Source organism: Mugil cephalus, chromosome 2, assembly GCF_022458985.1.
Source record: "Mugil cephalus isolate CIBA_MC_2020 chromosome 2, CIBA_Mcephalus_1.1, whole genome shotgun sequence".
NCBI lineage: Eukaryota > Metazoa > Chordata > Actinopteri > Mugiliformes > Mugilidae > Mugil > Mugil cephalus.
In genome coordinates this window covers 1,361,575-1,384,846 of record NC_061771.1, presented here as the reverse complement: position 1 = coordinate 1,384,846, position 23,272 = coordinate 1,361,575, and the positions used below count along the sequence as shown (strand labels likewise).

General features: G+C 41.9%; 1 protein-coding gene across 12 annotated transcripts in view; it reads left to right on the top strand.

Annotated features, from left to right (window-relative positions):
* The window catches only part of LOC125003821 (nuclear factor 1 X-type-like), a 101,703-nt gene extending 81,909 nt beyond the window's left edge, over positions 1-19,794 (top strand). For 5 of the 12 annotated variants that reach the window (XM_047578025.1, XM_047578026.1, XM_047578027.1 and 2 more), the window contains 6 exons: positions 1,275-1,349; positions 5,349-5,477; positions 8,293-8,462; positions 9,788-9,935; positions 12,098-12,186; positions 15,014-19,794. In XM_047578025.1, coding sequence (XP_047433981.1) covers positions 1,275-1,349; positions 5,349-5,477; positions 8,293-8,462; positions 9,788-9,935; positions 12,098-12,186; positions 15,014-15,028 — 626 coding nt within the window. In that variant the 3' untranslated portion in view covers positions 15,029-19,794. The remainder of the gene's footprint in view (positions 1-1,274; positions 1,350-5,348; positions 5,478-8,292; positions 8,463-9,787; positions 9,936-12,097; positions 12,187-15,013) is intronic. The other 7 variants (XM_047578028.1, XM_047578030.1, XM_047578031.1 and 4 more) reach the window with 6 other exon arrangements.
* Positions 19,795-23,272: the final 3,478 nt, after the last annotated feature.

Below are 23,272 nucleotides of genomic sequence, written 5' to 3'. Positions count from 1 at the left end.
CCAACTTCCTACCTGGTGCCTTCATCTTACTGTTGTTACTTCACCACTTTCCCTAATGCAATGAACTGCTTTCACTCTGGTAATGACACAGCCCTGAACACCCTTTAAAACCTCCCAGTCACCCACCATTCACATTTCCTCTGTAGTACGATCTGACCATGCTACTTACTGTAAGCTTTGTTCAGACGCAGACACAGATTTAACAGACTGTCTTTGTGTTTTATGCAACTGATCAGATCAGATTTGTTTGTCCAGATTTGCAAAAAATTGTTGATGGTGCTTGTTTTTGATAACCGGACTTTCTCAAATCAATCTGGATATGCCAAACTAATAAACAAAAACTGATGTGGGCTGACCAAGACCTTAGAGAAACCAATATGATTGTCATATTGAGGATTTATTAAGAAAAATACATGGTCAATGTATCTTGTATTAAAAGAAATGGAATTAATCACCAGAATATAATGGTCCTGGCCTGTGCATTGTTTAAATGTCTAATCCTTTAGTATATAGTTACATTTATAAATACAGCTTTAAACAGGAACTGTTTACAATCACAAGGTTTTGTCAGATCTATTGCAACACACAACAGACATAGAAATACCTGCCAAAATATCTGAAGAATTTGGATAAACAAAGAAAGATCAAGTTGTAGCCAAGGAAAAATGTAATTGGGCAAAGATCAGTCATCGCTTTGTCATCACTGATTGGAATAGACTCTCACTTAATTTGTCTGTAAATGAGCTTAAAAGCATTAACATGTTTTAAATGAGCCTGTTCCATTTTTTGGTCACAATTACACTGAAACACCATCACAATAGTTCTAGACAAATACATTTATCATGGATAACTGGTGCTAACTGCTATCTACAAAACAGCTAAATGCCAAGATAAAGGAGTAATAGCCCACAGAAGCCTTCATGAAGGCTTTACGTTATCATTGTAGTAACTACTTCTATTATGACTCAGCTTTGGAAATTTCCCACATTTCTTTCTCTTCAGTACCTCCTACCTCAGCCATCCTACAAACCAGTAGCTCCAATACATCCCCACTCTTGTTCACTTCAAGGGTTCATGTTTCCTTACTGTAAGGCAATATCTATGCCTACAGTATGCTTGCTGTTATGTCAACAGTGTCATCACTCACTACCTCATACACAAGTGCTCACTCTAAACTGTCTTTCCATTTCTTTCTTTCTTTCTTTCTTTCTTTCTTTCTTTCTTTCTTTCACTTCCCCTGTGTCATTGTTAACAATACCCTTCTTCACTTACAGTGCAGCACCATTTGGCGAGTGTGCAGGAGAGGAAGATAAAACATGAAAACGATGGCGTGCAGTTTCCTTACCATGGTTAGAACAACATTGATTACACTCATATATATTTGCTATATATTTATCAGCCTTTATGTAGCTCAGTCATTCCTCTCTGTATGTGTCTGTAAACATATATATGGTATATACAGTATAAAGTGTGTTTGTGTGTTCGTGAGTTGTATGAGTTTTATGATGAGGACCAGGTAATGTGCCGAAAATGGCACTTTACTTTTGTAATAACTTTAGTAAAGTTCAGTTGTCAGATTCAGATTAATTTCATTGGTGGCGATCCAAGTTTTATCTATTGACAATGCATTTTCTGTGATGTATGGCCTAGAATGACATCAGCAGCAGGCATATTTACTTGCTGTATCCATTCTGCCTTACACAAACCGGCTCGTGTACTGTTCATGCAGATCACCACACACACAGCCGTCCTGTAACATACATAGATGGCTCCCACACACATTGGCACCACAGTTGCATCCTCCCTCACATGCAGACATTCACGCATTGAAACACACATGCTTACCATACTCTCCACCCCTGCAGGTGTTCAGGTGCCTGCCTCGTCTCAGTCCCTCCCTCGCCTCAAATCTCTCATTAAGACGCTTGTGTGGATCAGAGGTGTAAAACCCTTCCTCCTGCTCCCTAGCTTTCCTTTCAGCCCTCCATCCCTATCTCCCTTCTGTCTAATTGAAAACATGTACAGCGGGAAGGGCTGTGGGGAGGGAGAAACATGGCAGAGGAGAGAAGGTGGAGAGAGAAATTAGGCAAGTGGAGGAGAAAAGTGGGTGGTGCAAGAGGAAAGAGAGGAGACTTTGGTGTACTCCAATGGTGATGGCTAATGTGAGAGAAGGATTTTCAGGCTGAGAACTAGAGGGGCCAAGAATCTCAGTTAGGTTTTGTCCCAGTCCTCTCACTCGAGCCTCAGCGGCTGCTCTTCTGCTCCTGCTCCACTTAGCTGTAAATGTAATTAAGAGCCTGCTCATCAGAGCCGCAACAGAGGCTTCTGCACGCCTTAGCGCACCAGAGCCTCACCTCCCATCTTTTCCCTGCCTCACTCTCTTTCTTCCTCTGTGTGTGTATGCGTCACTCCTTTACTATCCAAATGTCAGCACACAGCCTTGAACACCTCCTAATGAGTTTGGCAAAAAGGGGTGTAAATCTAGACCCTTTACCCAAGTAATTTACAAATCCAAGTGAAACACTGAGAAATATTTTGTAATTATCTGCCTTTATAAATCCATTTTAAACATTTTAAAACAACATAGAGCATAAAAACAATATGAAATAGATAGTTGTGGAACAGTCAGCATCTGTGGTTTTGGTACAGTGTGTATCTGGTTTTCCATAGAATCACAACAGGTACATCCAAATCTCATCTGGGAATGTCTGTTCAGGTTGAGGGCATACAGTGTAAACAAGCAAACACACACTCTTACATAAATAAACCGAGGGTCTGTTGAATATAAACCCACAGGTGTTCCTCATAGTGAGTCCATAGCACCATTTACTCCTCCTGACTTCTTCCACAACCAACAGAGCACACTCATCCATGGACACACACAGATATATGAACATGCATTTATATATATAAATCGCAAAAACACGGCTGCATTCGGATATGGATATGATGGATTTCTGCACACATTTCACACAGCCAAGTTAGACACACACGTGCAAAGCTGAAGCATGGTCCCAGATGGTGTTTCCGTGTGTGTGTAGCCTTGGGATCCATGAGGATGCTGGAGACATCTGCTCCACAGGGGTAAGGGTGGTGGGGGAGGTTAGTGGAGGCAATTGAAACAGCCATGATTTCATATTAGTTCCAAATGATTGTGAAATTTTCCTGAGACACCAGAGACTTGGGGTAGTACGGGGCTGTGCTTGGTGCTTTGAGCTAAATGTTACAAGCCCTCAGAGGGATATGGCTGGACTCAACAGCTATGGACATATGTGATTTAAATCACAGGGGAGAACAGAATTCCCCAACTTTTCTTTAGATGTGGAAACCGCTATCTCCTGTCTTTTCCAACATCGTGTGTGTGTGTGTGTTTGTGTCTGAGTCTGTGTGTTCTTCAGAGGCGCATCTGGTGGCAGGCCTGTTAGTCTAAAGAGACAGAAGGGTCATCATGGGAACGCTTGATTGGTTGCCAGTGAAATACTAAGGCTTGCCAGAAGAGGAAACAGTGCAGTTGTGGCACACATACACACAAAAAACACACACACGCCAGATCAGACCATTGCACAGTCTCTGAAGTACTGAAATATAGCCTTCCCTTCCCTTGCTGATGGTGACACTGATATAACTTCCTATATATACAGTTGTCAGTCTTCATCAGATCTTCTCTATGTTTCCTGGCTTGGATTTCTACACTTGAGTTACATTCTGTTTCCAAAATAAAAGCACATACAACTTCTTCTCTGAAACCATGATTGTATCATCTATGAGGTTCTAGTTCTAACGCATTCCTCCACATCACAGACTTTCCCAGCTCTCCCCTCCGGTACTTTTCCATCTTCCAGTCTCTGCAGACTGCTCTTATTTCCACCTTTCTCCCACCAGTGTGGCAGTGTCATAGCAATCACTGCTAACTGCTGGTGTCAGAAGTGGGATCAGGGTTGTTTTCATGCTTGGAATCTGTCTGACAGTACAATACGCCCCCAGACTCCCGCTACAGTTGGGGGGGGGTGTCTGCTAAAGACATAAATGGTTCACACATATTCACATATTCACTCCCACCTGCTTCAGACTTAACTCTTTCACACAGGGAGGGAAGGTTTTACACGCCCCCACACTCCCATAGACTTTCACACATCTCCAGCTGGAGAACTGAGGAGGAATCATATTTAATGCCTTGTTTGATGCAAGGCACCACAGAAATAGATTACAAAACAACAGTCTAAAAAAGTTTGAAAAGAGATGAGTACAACACCACTCACTTGCTAGGAGGATTAGAATAAGACTTGCAGAAGTAGAAACGTGTCTCTTGTTTCATCAGTTAAATGTGGCGGTCTTTCATGAGGGTTCAGACTAGTGCGTGTGTGTGCATGTCAAATAATAACCATATTTAACATCTTATGACATTCCAATTTCATACATATTAAGCAATGCAATGAAGAAAAAAAAACAACACTGCTGCATTTTTCACAGGTTCCGCTTTGCTCTCTAGCTCCCTTGCTCCTTCACATATTTTCATGTCTCCCACGTTATTCTCGCCTCTCTCTTTCTCTCTCGTTCTCCCTCTGTCTCCTCTCTTTGTCCGTCTGCTTGTCTTTCGCACTCAGCAGCTGCCATGTCCATACTGTACAGTGTGTGCTATTTCTGAATGAAGCTGTCTTCAAGTGCAGCCAGCCCGTGGGCTTCACTGAAGCCTGACCACCACTAGCTGACTGTGGCTGAATGGTGGCCCTGCTCATAGACAGAGAAACCCCAGTGCTGGCACTTGAAAGAGAGAGAGAACCCAAAAAAGATGAGACAGAAAAACATGGTGGCACAGTAGAAAGGATTATAGCTACAGATGTTCTTTGGCACTAAAACAATGCCAGATTCAGTTTGGATTGTTAATTTTTACTTTTGAAGACATGCACTTGAAATATGAAATAGTGCTCAGCCCATATTATGTGACAATAAATTTGGGGGTTGGGCCTATTCCAGTGTATCTCTGCACAGATGATTAGTCCCCACGATTTACAATCAACATTTCTTGTTTTTTTTTCAACATCTTTGTGCTTTGTGATTGCATCATTTACACGTCCTGAGACTAAATTAGAGTCATTAAGACTTTCAGAGGTCAACAGGCAAAAAGGACAGGGAACAATGGAGTGCTATCAACCAATGAGAAAATTAAACAAAAATCATGATGATCAAGTCCCTTCCAATAAAAATTATATTGGCGTTTTTTTAGTGTAGTAAATCAAATAAGCATAATTATATTGATTAAAACCACCTCTCTCTTTTCCTCCCTTTTACCCCCACTTTTTTTTTGTTGATCCCATTTTTTTTTTTTTTTTTTTTTTTTTTTTCGCCAGGACTGTCCTCGCCTGGTTCACTTAAGAAGCCGGGGAAGTTTGATTTCAACGCCCTGACTTCCCAGACGAGGTCCCCCCGCATGGCGTTCACACACCACCCGCTGCCTGTGCTGGCAGGAGTGAGACCAGGTGAGAGCCCTGCCATGAACCAACAACCCCCTTTAATAATCTGAAAAAGAGAGAAAAGGAAAGGGAGTGTCAAACTTGATTCTAGATGGCCAAACACCCCAAATGCTTCTGAAAAACTATCAAAATAAATTCTATATTCGGGTGCCCTAAAATGAAAATCTTACAGATTCCTGCAGAGAAAGTAAAAGAAAACTTTCCAATTGTACAGTTGCAACTGCTGAGAAGTAATCCGCATGCAGAGTTTCACCTGTTCAGCGTTACTGCTATCATCGCGGCTTGGCATAAATTCCTTTCTCTCTCTCTCTCTTTCAGCCTCTCTTCATCCATCCATTTTACTGCCACCTTCATGCCTCTGTTATTAACATTATCATCGCATGGTACTAGTCCTGCCTCCATGCCTTTGTGACCGATTTGAATCACATCTTACATGTTTGTTGTATTGTTTTTAAAAGTCACCTCTTGCATTTAAACCGACAAAGCCATTCATTATTATATGATATCCGTGACTGGACGAGTAAACACAGCATATGAAGCAATTGGACTGTGAAATTGAAAATATGAAGATTTTTAAAATAATAAAATATAGATGATAATATAATTATATAAATAATAGAAGATTTTTTTTTTAGATTTTGTTGAGAAAAATCTAAATAAGTAACCCATACAGGTGCACTGATGAATAATGCAGAGGATAAAATGATCTAAGTAACCTACAGTATTTCCAAGGTCTTCTTACAAAGAGGCACCAAAGGCAAGTAGTCCTCATAAGACCTTTTTGGTCCTGTAGGATAACTGCCATGCTTCCTAGTCAGAGAATTCCCAATGTCTCCAATGGATCTAAAGTTTGCCAACAAATCTCTATGGATTGGTCTCACTTTTCAAAGGAATAAATATGTCTTCCTTGCTCTGTCTCTCCCTTTCATTCCGTTTGCCCCTGAAAGGGATGGATTGGTCCACAGCCAAAACAGACCTGCCACGTAAAGGTCATTTGGACTCATTGCCCTCCCCTTTGAAACGTATTGAATTTTACTTGTGGAGCTCCCCATAGTATATTTAGAAAATGTGGTCCTGGCTGGATCTCACACTATTAAGCCTTGCTGTACACAGGCTCAATGGTGCACAGAGCAGTCTCATATCCGTGTAATATCCTCATATCCAATTTTGAATTCAATTCTAAAGTTTTCCCCCTGTTTTGTGCATGTGTTGAAGGGGTGTGAAGGTCTAGCGCAGCTTTCTCTGTTTCACAACTTACTTCCTACACTCTCCAAACAGTGTGTGTGCTGTTGGCGGAGATGTTTTCATGAAATAGAGAGGCTGCAGTGAGACAGTGTTCGGAAATTGTGTCTTAGTGAATGTACACCAGGATGCACACATGCGTGTATGTGTAAATTTACACTCTTGTGGAGGACTCTCTGTGCTAAAATGGCTGCCATCCAAATGGAATGTCCCTTGGAGGCCTTGGTTCTATAAAGAGACTGGATGATGATGGGAGGGAGGAGGGAAGGATAGAGGGATGAAAAGAGAGATGGGGGTAGATAGAGACTGGGGAAAAGCAGTAAGCAACCATGGTTTGCCCTGGATAGGTTGAAGCTGTTGTTGTATAGGTCTAGTGCATGTGGCTGTTCTGGGGTAACTGGATGGTTTATGCCCCGTTTTTTGGCTGAAGCCTGACATGGAGTGCTGCCAGACTGACTGTTGCCTGATTATACTAGTCTGAAGAGGGTGCCATTGTTAGGTGATTACACATCCACACACTAATCAATATATGTAAAAGAACAACATCAAAGCTGCGAGAAGCACAGAGGCGCATGCGAACAGACTACAATCCATACAGAAACATAAAATTCTCCTGTACATGTACCAACCCCGATACAAAAAGATGGAGACATCAGTTACACAAAAGTACAAACAAAAGTACATAGAGTTTGAACAAACAGTGACTTACCCACTTTGTGAGTGCAGTATACTCCAGATAGTAGGCGACAGACATATTCACAGATGCTTGTTCGCCAGTCTCCCCTCACCTAGCAGCTTGCCTCTTTAGTTTGGTGTGCCAAATTGCCGAAGCCATAGAATCACCGCAGACAAGACAGACAGTGGTGACTAGTGTGTGTATGTGTGTGTGTGTGGTTAGCTGGCTGGCTGACTAATGTCTCTGGGAGGTGTTCTGTGGTCGGTTGGGAGCAGAGGGGAGATTCTCTCTCAAGCTTCAAACTACTGGGCAGAACCGCACTGCAAGGATATGCTGCTGATTGATTACACATCACTGACAAGCAATAAAACAAAAGTGGAAAAACCCAGAGTGTGTGTGGCTCAGTCGTACCCTAGTGGTTTTGTGTATGTGTGGATGAGAGAAAGAGAAATGAAGAGGGAGCAGAAGCCAGAACATACTGTAACACACTAGTGTGTATGTGGCTGTGGAAGTATGTGTATGTGTTGCGATGCCAGGCTTACCAGAGGTACAGTGAAATTTAGTGGGTTGATTTATAAAATGAATAGGACCAGATGTTGTCCTATAGCCAGGGATAATGCCAGTCGTTTGTAAGCAAAAACAGCTTCAGTCAACCACAAGATAACGTCACAGCTATTTTCTCTGAGAACAATAATAGGCCTAAGCAGCAACCCGGTTTTTGACGCCAGATGTCTTGGTGCTTAGTTAAAACATACCATGTCATAGGTGTGAATGTTAATGTTGAATATCACAGTGTGCTTAACATCTGTGCTGTGTTTATGTAGAAATACAACAGAGTGACTTGAACCTCATTATGTATTTTCTATTTTTGGTCTCTCTTCTCCTCACATTTGTCTTCCTCAGGGAGTCCTCGTGCCTCAGCCTCAGCCCTGCACTTCCCTTCCTCCTCTATCATCCAGCAGTCCAGCCCGTATTTCACCCACCCCACCATACGCTACCATCACCACCAGGATCCGCTTAAGGAGTTTGTGCAGTTTGTGTGCACCGACGGCACAGGACAGCCCAGTGCACAGGTAAGTGATCCGTGACTTCTGCAAAGAAAGGAACTGTGATTGTAAGAGATTCTACAATATTTAGTGATGTAAACTGACAGAATTTGAGATGCATTAGAAATCTATTTTTGATAGATAGATATTTATAGGACAGAAAGCAAGACAACACACAGGTTATAGGTCAAATACAACAACACAAATAGGCAGCAAGATGCTCTAACTCAAAAAAGCTCAGTCAAAGACACCTTTGACTTATCACATGTTCAGCATGTAATCTAATACATTTTCCTGCTGTTGGGTAGTAGGAGATGTTGCCTGTCAGATATGAACATGTTGTAGGAGGTAGGAAACATCAGGAAAAGCTCTTCTTGGCTGACAGGTCACAGGATCGGTATGGGCTGGGCAAAACTGGCAGCTGGCATAAGATTTCCTATTGTGAAGCAACGTTGTAAACTTGAAAGAAGCTGAGTATTTGAAGATCAGTGTTGTTTGGAGAGCCTTACACATCGTGCGTCTTACCAAGTTGCCAGTGCGAAGTTGTGGATGAGGAGGAAACTAAAAGCTGAAGTGAATGGGGCACAGTGTGTCTGGGTCTGTTAGTGAAACATTAAAGAGTGGAGATGAATCCCGATAATTGAAAACAGGAGCTGCAAATATGAAAATATAGCTTACAGCTGACTGTCAACTGGCCTGAAAAGATATCTCTCAACAATTTGGACACAAATTCATTAAAGTGTAGAGCAGTACTGTAGACCTACTGTACATGGCCTTCTGAGCAACTTTGAATCCACTTATCAAGCCCTCTCCGTGTCCTGTTTTCCATTTTTCTCATTCACTTCAAGCACTTAAGACAATATACTTGTTAAACTTTCACTTGCTCTTACACAGTTCAAGGACACTGACACACACGCGTGACACACACAACATCTTTTTCACATTGCTGATTTATCCTTTTGTTTTATGTTCTTTAATTGCACTATAACTTCTTCCCTAAATGAGCCCTCATTGACATCTTGGTTTTTGTTTCCTCCTTGTTTGTGTATCACTTCTCCACTTCATATTTACCTCACTGCTTTCGGACAAACTATGATATTTTGTTTGTTTTATTTATATTTTGAGTCTCCCTTGTCCCTATTTGCAGGTGTGTATGTGTCTTTTAGTTTGTGTGAGTGTACTCATTAGTCTAACTTTGAGTCCTTTGTCCTTAAATGCAACTGTGCATTTATGTTGTGTGTGTGTGTGTGTGTGTGTGTGTGTGTGTGTGTGCGTTGGTGTGTGTGACTCCCTGTTCACTGTATATTCTTGGGGTGTTTCCAACTCACCCTGTCTGTATGGTCCATCTGCAGCCTAATGGAGGTGGCCAGAGCAAAATGCCGGGCTCCTTCCTGCTGCCCCCGCCACCCCCGGTGGCGCGCCCTGTGCCCCTCCCCATGCCCGACTCTAAAACCATCAGCACGCCCACTGACGGCGGACTCAGCTCACCCGCATCTCCGTGTAAGTCACCCCCTACTCCCACTCCCCTTCACAGACCCCTATTAATGCCCCAAACTCCCCACAGACTTTACACAGAGGCCAGTCCAAACCAATTTTAGGCCCCCACAGGATAGTGTCCCCTTGAGTGAACGGATATTTATTCAATATATCCACAATACAACCTCCACTTAGAAGACCATCATAGAAGTCCCAGTATATTTTACTAGTTCAGCTACATCTGGGCATTCTTTTGTACTCTTACACTTAAACTATTGTAAAAACACAGATCTGGGATTCCAACAGCGGCTACTACTTCTAATGTTTTTTAGAGTTAGCTGACAGTAAGATTAGCTGTAAGCTTTCTGTAAGGTTGCAATCTGCTCAGTCAAATACTCAGCAGCCCCAGGAGCTTCACACCTGATTCATCCATCATCTTGTGGACTGTACACCACTGTATTGTAGTGTGCTGTACTCTCAAAAACCAATTTTGTCAAGGCAGAAGCCACGCCTTTGCCAAACCAGAGATCCTCTTTCAAGCTCCCCTGTATCTTGCTCTGAAGTCTTTTCTCTCTATTCATGTCTTTGCACATCACATCTACCTCTTTCCTTCACTTTTTCTCAAAATCCTTTTTCTCTCCCCGGTGTTGGGTTTCCCGCTAGCACCGCAAGAGGCAGTATATTTTCTCTCCCTCCTTTTTGATGTGTTTCTAGTTTGGGGGAGCAGAGCCCTGTTCACGTTGCCTCTGTAGCTGCAAGCCTTTGATCAGCACAGACTTTGCATGTCTGTCTTTGCAGCAATATAATCTACCCCCTTCTCTCATTACTTTTTTGCTTTATTCTATTCTTTATTTGATATATCCTCATATCCTTATTCCTTTGTTTCTTTTTCCTTTATTTCTCTCTTTTTTTCTTTTTAAGGGAACAAAATTAGGGCAGTTGGCGTGGACTCCAAAAAAACATCATGCCCCACTTTACCCACTCAATCCCCTCGCCACTTCCACACAAACCTCACAACAATTAAAAATTGAGAACAACAAAAAACATGAAAATCACAGTATAACAAGAACAACCCATTTTTCTAAACACGAATGATCAAATCTAATCAAGCCTCTAATTAGTGCTGTACTGGGGGAGCGGGAGAGAGGAGTGTCATCAGAGTGTTGAGGCACCCAAACAGGTGCAATACGAGAGTCGGGCCACGGGAGAGGCACACCAAGAGGGGGCACTGGACGGAGCAACGGGGGCACCTTCTACTCCCTTTGTTTTAACTTTTTCTCCTCTTCCTGTCCTATCAACTTTTCCTCCCCTCCCTCCTTCCAACTCTCTCAATTTAACATGTCACTCTTATTTATTCATATGAACATCTATATAAATACACTTTCCGTCTCTTTCGTCATCCCAGTACCTGTTATAACTGTTTTTTTCTTCCCCCTCTAATTGTTTCTCTGATTCTCAACATATCTTAATTACAGTCATAAAACACAAACATACAGACACACACACACACACACACACACACACACACACACACACACACACACACACACACACATGCATTTTCTGACCCTCACTCATGCATCAGTTTCCAGCCCTTTCACTGATACCCGCCAGACATCCCCCATCCCCTCAACTCACTCCAGTCATGCAGAGCAAAGCTTCTTCTCAGCCGTCATCTTGGAGTCCAGTGAGAACAACTGCCCTAAGTTTGATTCTGTGGCATCATCAAGTGGTGTTACTGTGTAGGAGAGATACTCAATGGAGCATTGTGTACCACTGGTGATGAGTACAGTTCCTCCGGTGGCTTATTGTTTAGCCAAGGGGCTGCTGAGGAGAGTATATGGCTAACAGCGCAGCCGTATCTGGGGGAAAATATAGCTTCTCCACGTTAGTACTAATCATTACCGACTGAATGCCCAATTTCTTAACAACAGATTAAATGGTTAGGTAAAAAAAATAACCATGAACCACACCACACTGGGAACAAAACTCTCTTGTGACTCATAGGGATTCAGTATCCCTGAGCTGTTCTGTCATATATGCACCTTACAGCCATGGCCTTAGTCGGTCTACATTATATTAAATCCAGAGTAAATGAGGACGAGACCATCAAACTCCACTATGAGCTGAGTGTGTATGTGTGTGTGTGTAAAAGCATGTACACACTTGTATCTCTCTGTTTATAGCATACTCCACGCCAGGCTCCACAGCTCCCAACCGGTTTGTCGGCATCGGAACACGGGACAACTTTCTGAATATCCCCCAGCAGACTCAGGTACCCCACCAGCCTCCCTCATTTAATTAACATCCATATCCACCTCTCCATTCTCCTTCTGTTTTGTGTCTTTTTCTTTCATTTCCCTCATTTCGTTTGCCTAAATCTGCATAGTGCTTTAGCTACAGTAGATGTGACTTTCCTGGCATCTTTGGGTTTATACGGACTAGCATGTGATTCAGAGGGAAGGCCATGATACAGAGGCAATACTCAGACACTGGCTCTGCACTGGCAACATGCTACAGTAAGGAATACGTTAATATATTTCAACCAGTTCCAACTCAGGTATGACTTTTATAGCTTTTTCCAGAATGCTATACTGTCTGCATCAGCAGCTGCAGATTGTTCAGTTCTAAAGGAGATTTATAAGTTGATATTCAATCTTGTTAGCTATAGGGAAAGACTTACACATACTGTTCATCTATTGTTTGGGAACTGCTACACGGAAACGGAGTGCTGCCCATGTATCAAGGCCTTTAGCTTCAGTATTGGATTGCAGTGTCTGCACCACAGTGAATGTAGGCAGTGCCAGTTAGTTTCAGTTCCAGCAGTGTTGATTTATCTCTGCTAGACCCCACAGTGTGTATTAGGGCAGCGTGTGAGGCCAGTAGTGCACTACATTGTGGTTTCAGCTTTGGCTGCGCTCTGCCACTGGGCTGCAGTGTCTTGGGCCTCCTCCATCACCAACACAACTTTTCTCATTAGGGGCTAACCGCACCTGCCTGAAGCCAACTCGGCTCCCATGTCCTCCCCACACATGGAAACAATCTGCATTCCTCCTCAGCACAGCTCCGCTCTGCTCTGCCCTCCCCTCTCCGGTGCATCAGCAGCCCACCCTCTCTCTCTTTCTCCCCTCTCTCCTCCTGCTGCTCCCTTTAGTATTTTCATTTCCCCACCTGCACCACTCCCCTACAGATGTAGCTCTAGCGCCGAGGGGACATCCAAACACCATCCAAACGTGCATACACTTCAACTCTGTGCCAAAACTCTTGCCCCTAATTTTTCCTCTTAAAAAAAAGGAATTTTACAACAGCTTGCATCTGTTCAGAACTCTTATTATCTCCTGCTATTGCTACTCAAACATTATTGAAACATTTCCAATTCTGTAGGGTTTCTGCTGCAAGCACTCTTAAGACCCTGGGCACTGGCACCAACTGCTCCCAGTTAGCTGAGGCTAGTAGGTCAGCAACAGCCTCAGCCAGAATGAGTAACGGAGGTCTCGGTCTGTCCTGCTGTTCTCTGGCATATGGCGGGGTTCAGACGATGGCCTTGCCAGCCCGCCTTGCTGCCTGCTAGCCAACTAGCCAAGACAGAGGGAGAAAGTCTTCCCACTTTTGTCAGAGCAATATGTAGAGGAAAGCTGGTCTAAGGAGCTCTCTGGTGGTGAGACCTCAGCTTTGCAGAAAGTGAGGGAGAAAGGAGAGCAGGAAGAAAAAAGTAAGAGGGACTGAGAGAAAGGGAGGGAAAAAGAGAGAGGGAGTTAGTTGAAGCTCGCTACACTCCACAGTCACGTCCCGGCTGTCTGGTTGCCTGCAGCAACCAGACATGATGTCACAGGCAGTTGAACTTGGACTTGAAAAGGGGGAGGGGTTGGGGGGGGTCACTTTCCACTGCCAAGGATTACATTGGGAGAGCCGGAGTTAGAGAGAGGAAAGGAGAAGAGGGTTAAGGGAAGTTAGAGCCAGGAGGAGGAAGAGTTATCAGCTAACACCAAAAGGAGGCAGAGGTGGTGGTGGATAGATGGAGGTTTCAGGGGTTGAAATTTTCTCTTTGGTTAGCTCGAATGGGGGACAACAGAGTGTTCGCTGTGTAAGGTGTGGTGGGATGCTGCTATCCCGGGTCGAGGCCCATGGAATGCCAGAGGCACTCAGAACTGCTTATCCTGTGCCAAAGCCTTCACTCTTATCAAACTGAGAAACTGGATCCCTGCTGTAGCTGCCCTCAGTAGCTTTACAATGTAGCCTGAGACCACTCTGGCCCACAGAGCAAAGCCATATTAGGAGTAAAGCATTACATGTAAACTGGCAGCACTGGAAAAAACACCTAAAGTCCTGCGTTTATTATCTGGAAAGCCATTCAGACTTAACACAAAAATGCAGCCCTTGTTTTATTTGCAACTCTGTACAACAGCAGTTTTTAATGAATAAAAGTTTTGAGTGATTCTCCTCAAAAGCAGCACGGGGTCAAGTTAGAAGAAGTATTAGAGATTAGAAACTTTTTTGAGACTTTATGGGACAGCTGAGCTCTGCATGTACTTTAAGAGAGGGAGACACAGAGTGGTAGGGAGCCCCCTAGTGGAGGAAGAATAATTTACACTTGTGTTCCCAACATGTTTAGCCCCTGAGTACTTTTTATTTTAGTTTCTAAAACGATGAAGGGGTGAAACTAGCCAGCAATTCTGTAATAAAATAATTGGGAAAATGATCACGCAAAAAGAAGTCATATTTTTTGTGTGGCAGAAAGTTTTCTTTTCTCTTGTCCTGTTATTCGCCACACTGCCCTCAGATTTATCTCGTGGCTGTCCTGATCTCAGGGTTGGGAACCGTAATCCAGGCTCCCTCAACTTTTGATTCCTACCACTATCCATAGTTGTTTATGTGCGTGAGAATTGTTGTTCTGTGTTAATACGTCTTATTTCCTTATTTCCTCATGCTCACGTCTTGCCACTTCTGCCTTCTTTATTTATACCCATTTCTTGCAGATGTGGTTGTTGTTTGGTATTATTCTGTTGTCTTCAGGCATGTTGCAACTAAATTCACGAATGTATCTAAATGGGAATATGCTGATGAAAACTAAACTGTCACATTTTCTTATTTTCTCTTCACAGTCCTGGTTCCTCTGACAAGGCCGCCTTGAATCAACAGCTAAAATTGTGTCATGACAATTGGAAATTTGAAAACAAACACATCGCCGCTGAAAAAATAACAAAATGAAACAAACTGCTGACACTAAAAGTCTTTCCCTTTCGCCAACACTATTCAAAGTACTACTACAGAACGAAAGAAAAAAAAACACGATGCCCCAAGAGGACCCCAAATCACACCATTTGAACAGGAACACTTGTCCCCTCTTATGCAGGAGGCTTCAATGAGATTCAGTGGACAGACTCAGAATGCAACAAGCAAGAAGAGGAGGAAGAACTGTCTCACACACACACCCTGAAATGTCAGAAAAGAAACACAATATGGCAACCTGACAAATGACCAATTATACATTTGTTTTTTTTTTGTTTGTTTGTTTTTTTTAATTATATATATATATATCTTATTTTTTTTTTTTCATTTTGTTGTCTCCACAATGAAACTCCATGCATTGGCTGGGAGATCCAAAAAAGGACAAGTTGTGGTAAATGCTAAAGTCAGATGTGGAAAAAAAAAAAAAAAAAAACAATTGCCACCCAAATTGCACACTTCTATAGTTGTGTATTTCTTTGCTCATTTCTCCCCCAGGTACATGATCCCACCTGACACCAATTACCCTACACACCGCATCTCACCTGGAGCTCAGTGCTGCTCAGGGTCAAGGCCGTAACTACAGCCACATACCTGCGTGTCACCACACTCTGCTCTTTCATTTGCTCAGCCCTGAGCCTCTTTCATTTCCGATTGGCCAATCATGGTGACACCATCTGATGGTGTGACATATATGCACTAAGTGGCTGGTCTTCGTTTACCTGTCAAAGTATCAGGGTGTCCTGCTGTGGGAGAAGTGATAGCCATGAGGCAAGTGCAAGAAAGTGAACACACAGTCATAACACTAACACTACATGTGCTCTTTCGTCCCCTCACCTATGCACTATTAATTTTTTAATAAGGGATGAACAGTATTGCACATTGATGGTCAGATGAGTGATCAGAGAAGCGAGTAGTGGCTGGCAGCCACTGCAGGGAGGAGGCTGTGCTATCATTTGGAGTCTAGGCCCTGACACATGCAGCACTCACACGCAGATCCACAGACACATATGCACGCTTCCAGGCAGTGCACGCAGACTATTTTCTCCACAACAGTCACAACATCACCTTATTCTTCAGACATGGACTTTACCATGATGCACACACCATCAGCTTCATACTTTTAGCTTTAATTTTGTTTGTAGGTGGGTTTTTCCAGCTTTGGTTTTGTCTGATCTGGATTGTTTTAACCTTCTCTTGCATGTCATAACATTTTTCTTTAGTTTGCAATAATACATTAAGCATCATGCTCAGATTTTGGCAAAGTAATAACAGCTGTTTCTTATATCTCTCACATATAGACAGCACGTTAACAACTGCTCATCATACGCGTCCCTTACATTGCTTCACACAGTATCCCTTGGTCCAGTCACAGGAAAACCCAGAGGAGCACACACATGTACACTCTCAGACGGACATATAGAACGTGAACCTACAACAATCCGACATAAATGAATAAAGGGAAGCCTTTACATTTGGTTCTCCAAATCGCCTTTGTTAATGGTTTTTCATTCATTTAAGATTTGTCTTTTTAATTTGCGATATTATTCTATGTAAATGTTCACAATGAAATCGCTGTTGGTATTATTTTAATCATGACGCAATCCAACAAAAACCGACCTCACAAAATAACTGGACTGCCTAGCTGTTTGTTCTGTTTTGCAGGGATAGTAAACAGGGCGGAGATCCTTTTCTCAGCCTTTCTAGCAGCATTAGCTCTTTGTACTAAAACCATATATCAAGACTATAACAATATATGGAAGTGCCTCTGTATTCCCTTCATGCAATTAGTAATAAACTTGACTTCAGGTTCTCTTCCCACATATAAGCTAAAGCTACAGGGAATGGTAGCCTTGGTGCATGTGGAAACCATTGGCCTAGGACAGATCTTTATAGAGGACTGCAAACTTTTTTTTTGTAAAGAAAGAGAGAGAGATCTTATACATATATATTTATGATATATGCTCCTTTTTAACTTTTACTACACAAGCTTGTTGGCAGTCTAGTTATTTTCTGAACTCTCACCTCTCCTGCCCCACAACCTGTTTCAGTAACATCACCTTACTGTTACCAGTACGAATCAAACGACACACGCCATCGCCATCTGCAGCGCAGCATTATAATACCTAGATGAACATGTCAAAAATCGACAGTAGGATTGAAGAAAAAAAAAGTGTTTGTTCTTTGATGGAAAGTATTATTATTGAAAATATGTGTCGATTGAGCCACGTGCAATGCATTGGGTAGATCATTGTGTTTGTCTGTTAGAGATTTTTAAGAAAGCTAAGAGAAAAGAGAAAAAAAAAATGTATTTGTTTCAAGTCCATAAGCTCCGGGACTCTAAACTAGAGGGCCATGAAAAATCCTAGTCTTTGTAAGTTGGGGGTATTTGTTTTTATTTCCTTTGTCTCTTTTTTAATGTTTTATGTGTAATCATTTGTTTATAAAAATGTGGGAGGGCTGAAGGAAAAAAATCTACACAACTTCAGAAAAATTTCTATCATTAGATGAAAACTGGTGCTTTAACACTATAAAGTACATTCAGAACTATTATAAAGGAATGAACAAAAGTAACAGACCATTTAGGAAGCAGCATTATTCCTCTCTCTATTTGTATTCTATTTGTATTGAGTAGGGGGAGAGGTTCTTATTCCTTAAGGTTGTGACACAAAAGGCATTTTGGTTCAACCTTTAGAAAATACAAAACAAATCTATTTTGTCAAGCCTAAGAAATTCTTCAGATAACTTAACAATGCACTGCCTGAAATTCACCAGCTAAAACAGAACAACCTTCTCAATTTAATTCATTTTTACCACATTGGCATAAACACACGACAAGTTCCTCCCCGTTTTGTGGGAGAAACTTTCCATCCAGAAAGCCCATTATCACCCTAATATGTTTCTGAATCTAGAGCCGAATAGAGCTCAGTGGGTTGTGTTGAGACACTTGAAGTGGAATGAGTATTAAGATCTTCTGTACAGCAGAAACAACAGAAAAGGGGCAAAAGTAGCTTGTAATCGTAAATATGAGGTCTGAGCCATTTGTAAAACAGGCAGCAAGGTGAGCCTCTCCCCTGTTCCACCCCCTCCTCTGTAAATGACTCTTATAGTGCTTGTGCTGTAGTGTATAGTTTCCCAGCAGTTAAAGGTTGTCCCTTGAAAGTGCCTTTTGTTCACAGACTCCATTTTGTAATCCAGATCGCCCTTTTTTCGAAATGGCTCGAGGTAGCAGGTTGGCCCTGAGTGCAAGGATGCAGGAGGTCGTTACCCATTCACAGCACTCAGGGGCAACTTTTACCCCCGGCTTCGAAAGGAATCCCCTCCATTGTTCCTCCCCTCTTTCCTCTATTCCTTTTCAAAGCTATATATATATATATATATATATATATATATATATATATATATATATATATATATAGTACAAAAGGAAACTGGTGTGAATTAGTTATTTACTTTTTATTGATAAATGACAAAAAAAAAAAATTTAAAGGCAAAAAAACTTGTTCTCGTTCAGCTCTTGCTTTTTTCTTCCCCTCTGTCTCCACTGTCTGTTTTCTCTTAGACACTGGAGTAGTCTGTAACTGTGTGTCTGTCACTCTCCGTCTCTCTCTTTCTCTCTCTCTCTCTCTCTCTCTCTTGTCCTCTCCACTGTTGGGAGGGCGAAAAAAAAAAATTGCCGAAAAACTTTTGTCTGAGCAGAATGCAGTTAGCTCACATGTTATTCTTGTCTGTATGCTTCACATTGTATTACCATACCCATCTTCTTCAGCTTCTCCATTCAGCAGCTAATGTAAGTGAACAAATTACGCTGACGGGCTTTTGGGGGTGTCCTTGGGTGGGTTAGGAAGGGGGTGACAGGGGTTCCAGGGTATGGGTTGAAGACATTTTACGTGGAAGATGGAAGGGGATTGAGAGGGCTGGATAACCTGCATTGGGAAGTTGGAAAGGGGCTGCTCGGACTAGAATAAGAGTTTGGTCTTTTGTTTTGGCTTTTTATGTCTTGGCTTTGTTTTATTCCCCCTTTTTGTTTCTTTTTAATCTGGATTCTTTTCATTAGTTCCTATCAGGGTATGTTGTCATTTAAGCTCTCTTTGAGGACGCCTTGGACTGTAAAATGAAAGCTACAAGCACCTTATATCCGGACTTGTCCTGCATGAGGCTGAAAGAGGGGTCGCATTTCCAGGATAAATCCCACATCCATTCAAACCATCCATTTAAAGTGAAGTATTGTCATTCACACGCTTCACACAATGAAGCCCGCAGCAGTATTAGCCATTTACAATATACAAACCAGATAGATAAACGGCCGGCATAAACCTGATCTCTCAGATTTTTGAGGATACAGGGAAGTCCCTCCATTTTCCTCCTCTGAACACCTCATGCTGGATTGCTCCGTGTCTTTGTTCTGTTGTTTATTTTGTTCTTTATCTTAAGTGTGTATGGTTATTGGTGAATTAGGCAGCACCCTAGGCCCCCTGACTCCCAACTCGTCTACGCCTCTGTCTTTGCCCTCAGTGCAGCACCACTTATTTGTGAGAACACCCCCAGAGCTCTAGGTGAAATGCATGTGTTAATTACAGTTTCTTTTCCATAAGAAGAAAAACACAGTTTGAGAAGAGCAGCACCTGATTGAATAAAAAGGATGTTCTTGACTGTATCATCTTGGTGTGCCATGTCTTTTTTCTGCATGCTTATGCTTAAACAAAGAATCTCTGGAGCTGCATAAAGTTCTGTCAGTTGATGTATGCCGATCAGCCACAACATCAAAACCACTGGCCGGCTACCATGAAGGCTTCTTTTGTGCCAACAAAACATTTCCCAGTCAAAGGTGAATGGACACTTGAGCACGACAAGCACAGGCACCTCGGTCCTGACCGCATCACCGAAGTGGTTCCAATGGTGTCCTCAGAAGAACGTTGGTAGTGGGAGCCCTTTGGGTCCTATGGGTTGAGTGGAGGACTGGGCTTGGTACAGCACATCCTACAGATGCTCAATTTGAGATCTTGGGAGTTTGGAAATCAGGCCAATGTTCTTTTTCGTGCTTTTTTATGCAGTTCCTGCTTTCGTTTGTCCTCCTGGGTAAAACAGCTGCTGCCTGGCTGGGAGTCGCTGGTATGGGGTGGGGTTGCCTGGTCAGCAACAATGTTAAGGTGGGTACTTGTTCTGAGTCACATCCACATGAATGCCAGGACCAAAGTTTTCCCAGCAGAAGACAATCAATCAATATTGTGGCTGAGAAATGTAGCTGACATAAAAATGCTCAGAGGCAAATATCAGCATACTTGCAGGATTTTAAACATACATTCAAGTCGTGTCAACATAATAACTGGCCAGTAACCGATAACGTAATAACTTCTGGCCAATAACATTATAACTTTGCTGGTTATTACATTATTAGCCTGTTAAAAAAATGTAAATGTAATAACTGAGCCAATAATGTAACAATATACCAATATCATTTTATTTTTACGTTTTATTATTGGATATAACTGTGATAAAATCTCTCTCTCTCCGTTCATGTATTTGTATATTTAACTTGATGGTTACAGTGATTTCTAGTCCAGTCTGCTGCTCCTTGGCCTATCAAGCTATCTCCAAATGAAGATCGTTTTTTTTTTCCATTCTCAAACATTCTCTTAGCAGTTTGTCATTTGAGGCCTTTTTCTTAATGTACTCTTGGATTTTTGATGTTTCATCCTGTACCTTGGTGTTGATGCTCACTAATCCTTAGCCTCCCAAGCAGAAACTACAGTCTCAGCATGTTGGACTTGCAGTGAAACCCTCCAAGCATGGTGAGGAGCTTTCTTGTCTTGTTATCTGTGGCTTCTATCTCCTCCTTTGGCCAGCTTACAGGGCTCTCCGCTAAGGCTCATAATAGCGAGCCATAATAAATAAGTAGCCACCAATATTCATATTTATTTTTCATTGAAAGTTGTTAGTAAACAATATATATTTATATATATATATATGTATATATATTATATATATATATATATATACAATATATATTTATATATATATATATGTACAAATAAAAATACTAAAAGTAAAATATCATTAAAAAAAAAAAAGATTTGCGCACCGAAAATACTAAATAATACGCTATGCAAGCTCACATATTGCATTATCAGGCGTTCTGGGCTTTTAAATCTCTTATTTTCTGTGCATGACACATTCACGCAACTGAGCACACCAACAGTCTGCATAAACACACATACACACACACACACACACACACACACACACACACACCGCATGTCGGGATCGCGGGTGATGAAGTCATGGTCATCAGAGTAATTTTTATTGGTATTATCGGTACAAGCAGCGCGAATCACAACTTAAATGAGTGAGGTTCAGTTTGCCGCGGTCCGTTAGATAAACATTCAATTTTGATAAAATCTAAAATTAATATTTAGAGTCTGTGGGCTATAAAACAAAATGAATAGTCATTAAAGTAGCAGGGGGACTTAATTGTGTAGTGGGCTATATGGCTGGCAGCCAGTGCTAAGCCCTGAGCTTATGATCCTAGCAGGGTATATGATGATTGGTAGTGCGTACATGTTGATGGAGTGGATCTTGTTCTTACTATTCAGCTGAATTTTCAGGACTTGCCTTACTCCCTGGGGGTATTTGGTTGTGGCTGACTTCCTTGTGGCTTCCTCATGGTTTCCATTAGCCTGTGGGATACCAAATTACTTGTAGCTAACTTGGATGTCGCCTATGTTGCCCTCTGGTAGGTCGACCCCTTCACTTCTGATCATCTTGCCTGTCTTGGAGACCATCTGGCCACACACTCCGAATGACATGGATCAGTGAGTGGATTTCTCGCTAGTTCTTGGCGCACAGCTTCATGTCATCCATGTAGAGCAGGTGGCTGACTCTTGCTCCACTTCGGAATTGGTAACCATATTGCTCTTTGTGATGATCTGACTGAGGGAGTTGAGGCCTATGCAGAACAGCAGTAGTGACATGTCTGTGAAAGTTGTCAGTCATCCAGGTCATGGTAATCCAAAAGGCGTTGAATTAACTCATCTGAGTAGCTTCTTCAGCTCAGTTCTTCAGAACTGAAGAAGCTACTCAGATGAGTGGCAAAACCTCTTCAAGGAATTCTACAAGTCCAGTTGCCTTTATTCAACACCTTTTGGAAGGAGCAGTAGTGATAGTGCATCTCCTTGGTATATGCCACACTTGATGTTGATTTGGGCGCCACTAGCCACTGGGTATTGGTGTTGTGTAATGCCTCTCTTTCCCATACGCTCTTCCACTATTCTTCCACCTCAGCTCTTGATGTCTCTGACCGGTTGTTATTTTCCTGCCACTGAGAGTACACCTTGGCTGGTTTGGTGGACATGGGTAACATTAAGAATGTTTAATAAAGATTACATTTTTCATGTGTGGTCATTTCATTTATTTATATCATTGGTCTCCATGCACCATATGAGTAATTGTCCATGTTTGTAAACATAAATTTTGGAACTTAAAGGGCACAAAGAAATGAAGGCAGAGCTGGATATAATAATTCTAACCATCAAGTTAAAAAACAAATGGTGGCGACAAAGAGAGACACAGACACAGACAGAGAGAGGAAGAGAGAGACAGAGACGGAGAGAGTATACATTTTAACAGCTATATCCAATAATAAAAAGGTACATAAAATGATATTGATATATTATTACATTATTGGCTCAATTATGATGATGATTACATTATGATGATGAAATAACCAGCCAATGACGTAATAAGTTATTATGTTACCTGTTCAGGACTTTTATCACGATCTGCTGCAGAGCCCTCAGCCTTTGTTTTCTCTTTGTTTAGCTTTTGCACCTTACAACATACTTAACACCTTATTTTCACACGTCTATACACTGCTAACACCACTGATGTCTTATATATTTTACACATCCCATTGCTTAGTTTAGAGTTACCTTGCTTTGGAGTTAAATAAAGTTACTTTGGTTTGTGATGTCTGTGTGTGGCCTCCCTTCTTGTTGCCGTCCATGAGCCAGATGGTAACTCTGGCCACTTACTGTGTTATTGGACTATTACATTTTAAAAATGACAGACTTATTACGTTGTCGGCCATTATTACATTATTGGCTTCTATACGCCTATGGCAGGTAAATGTTTATATT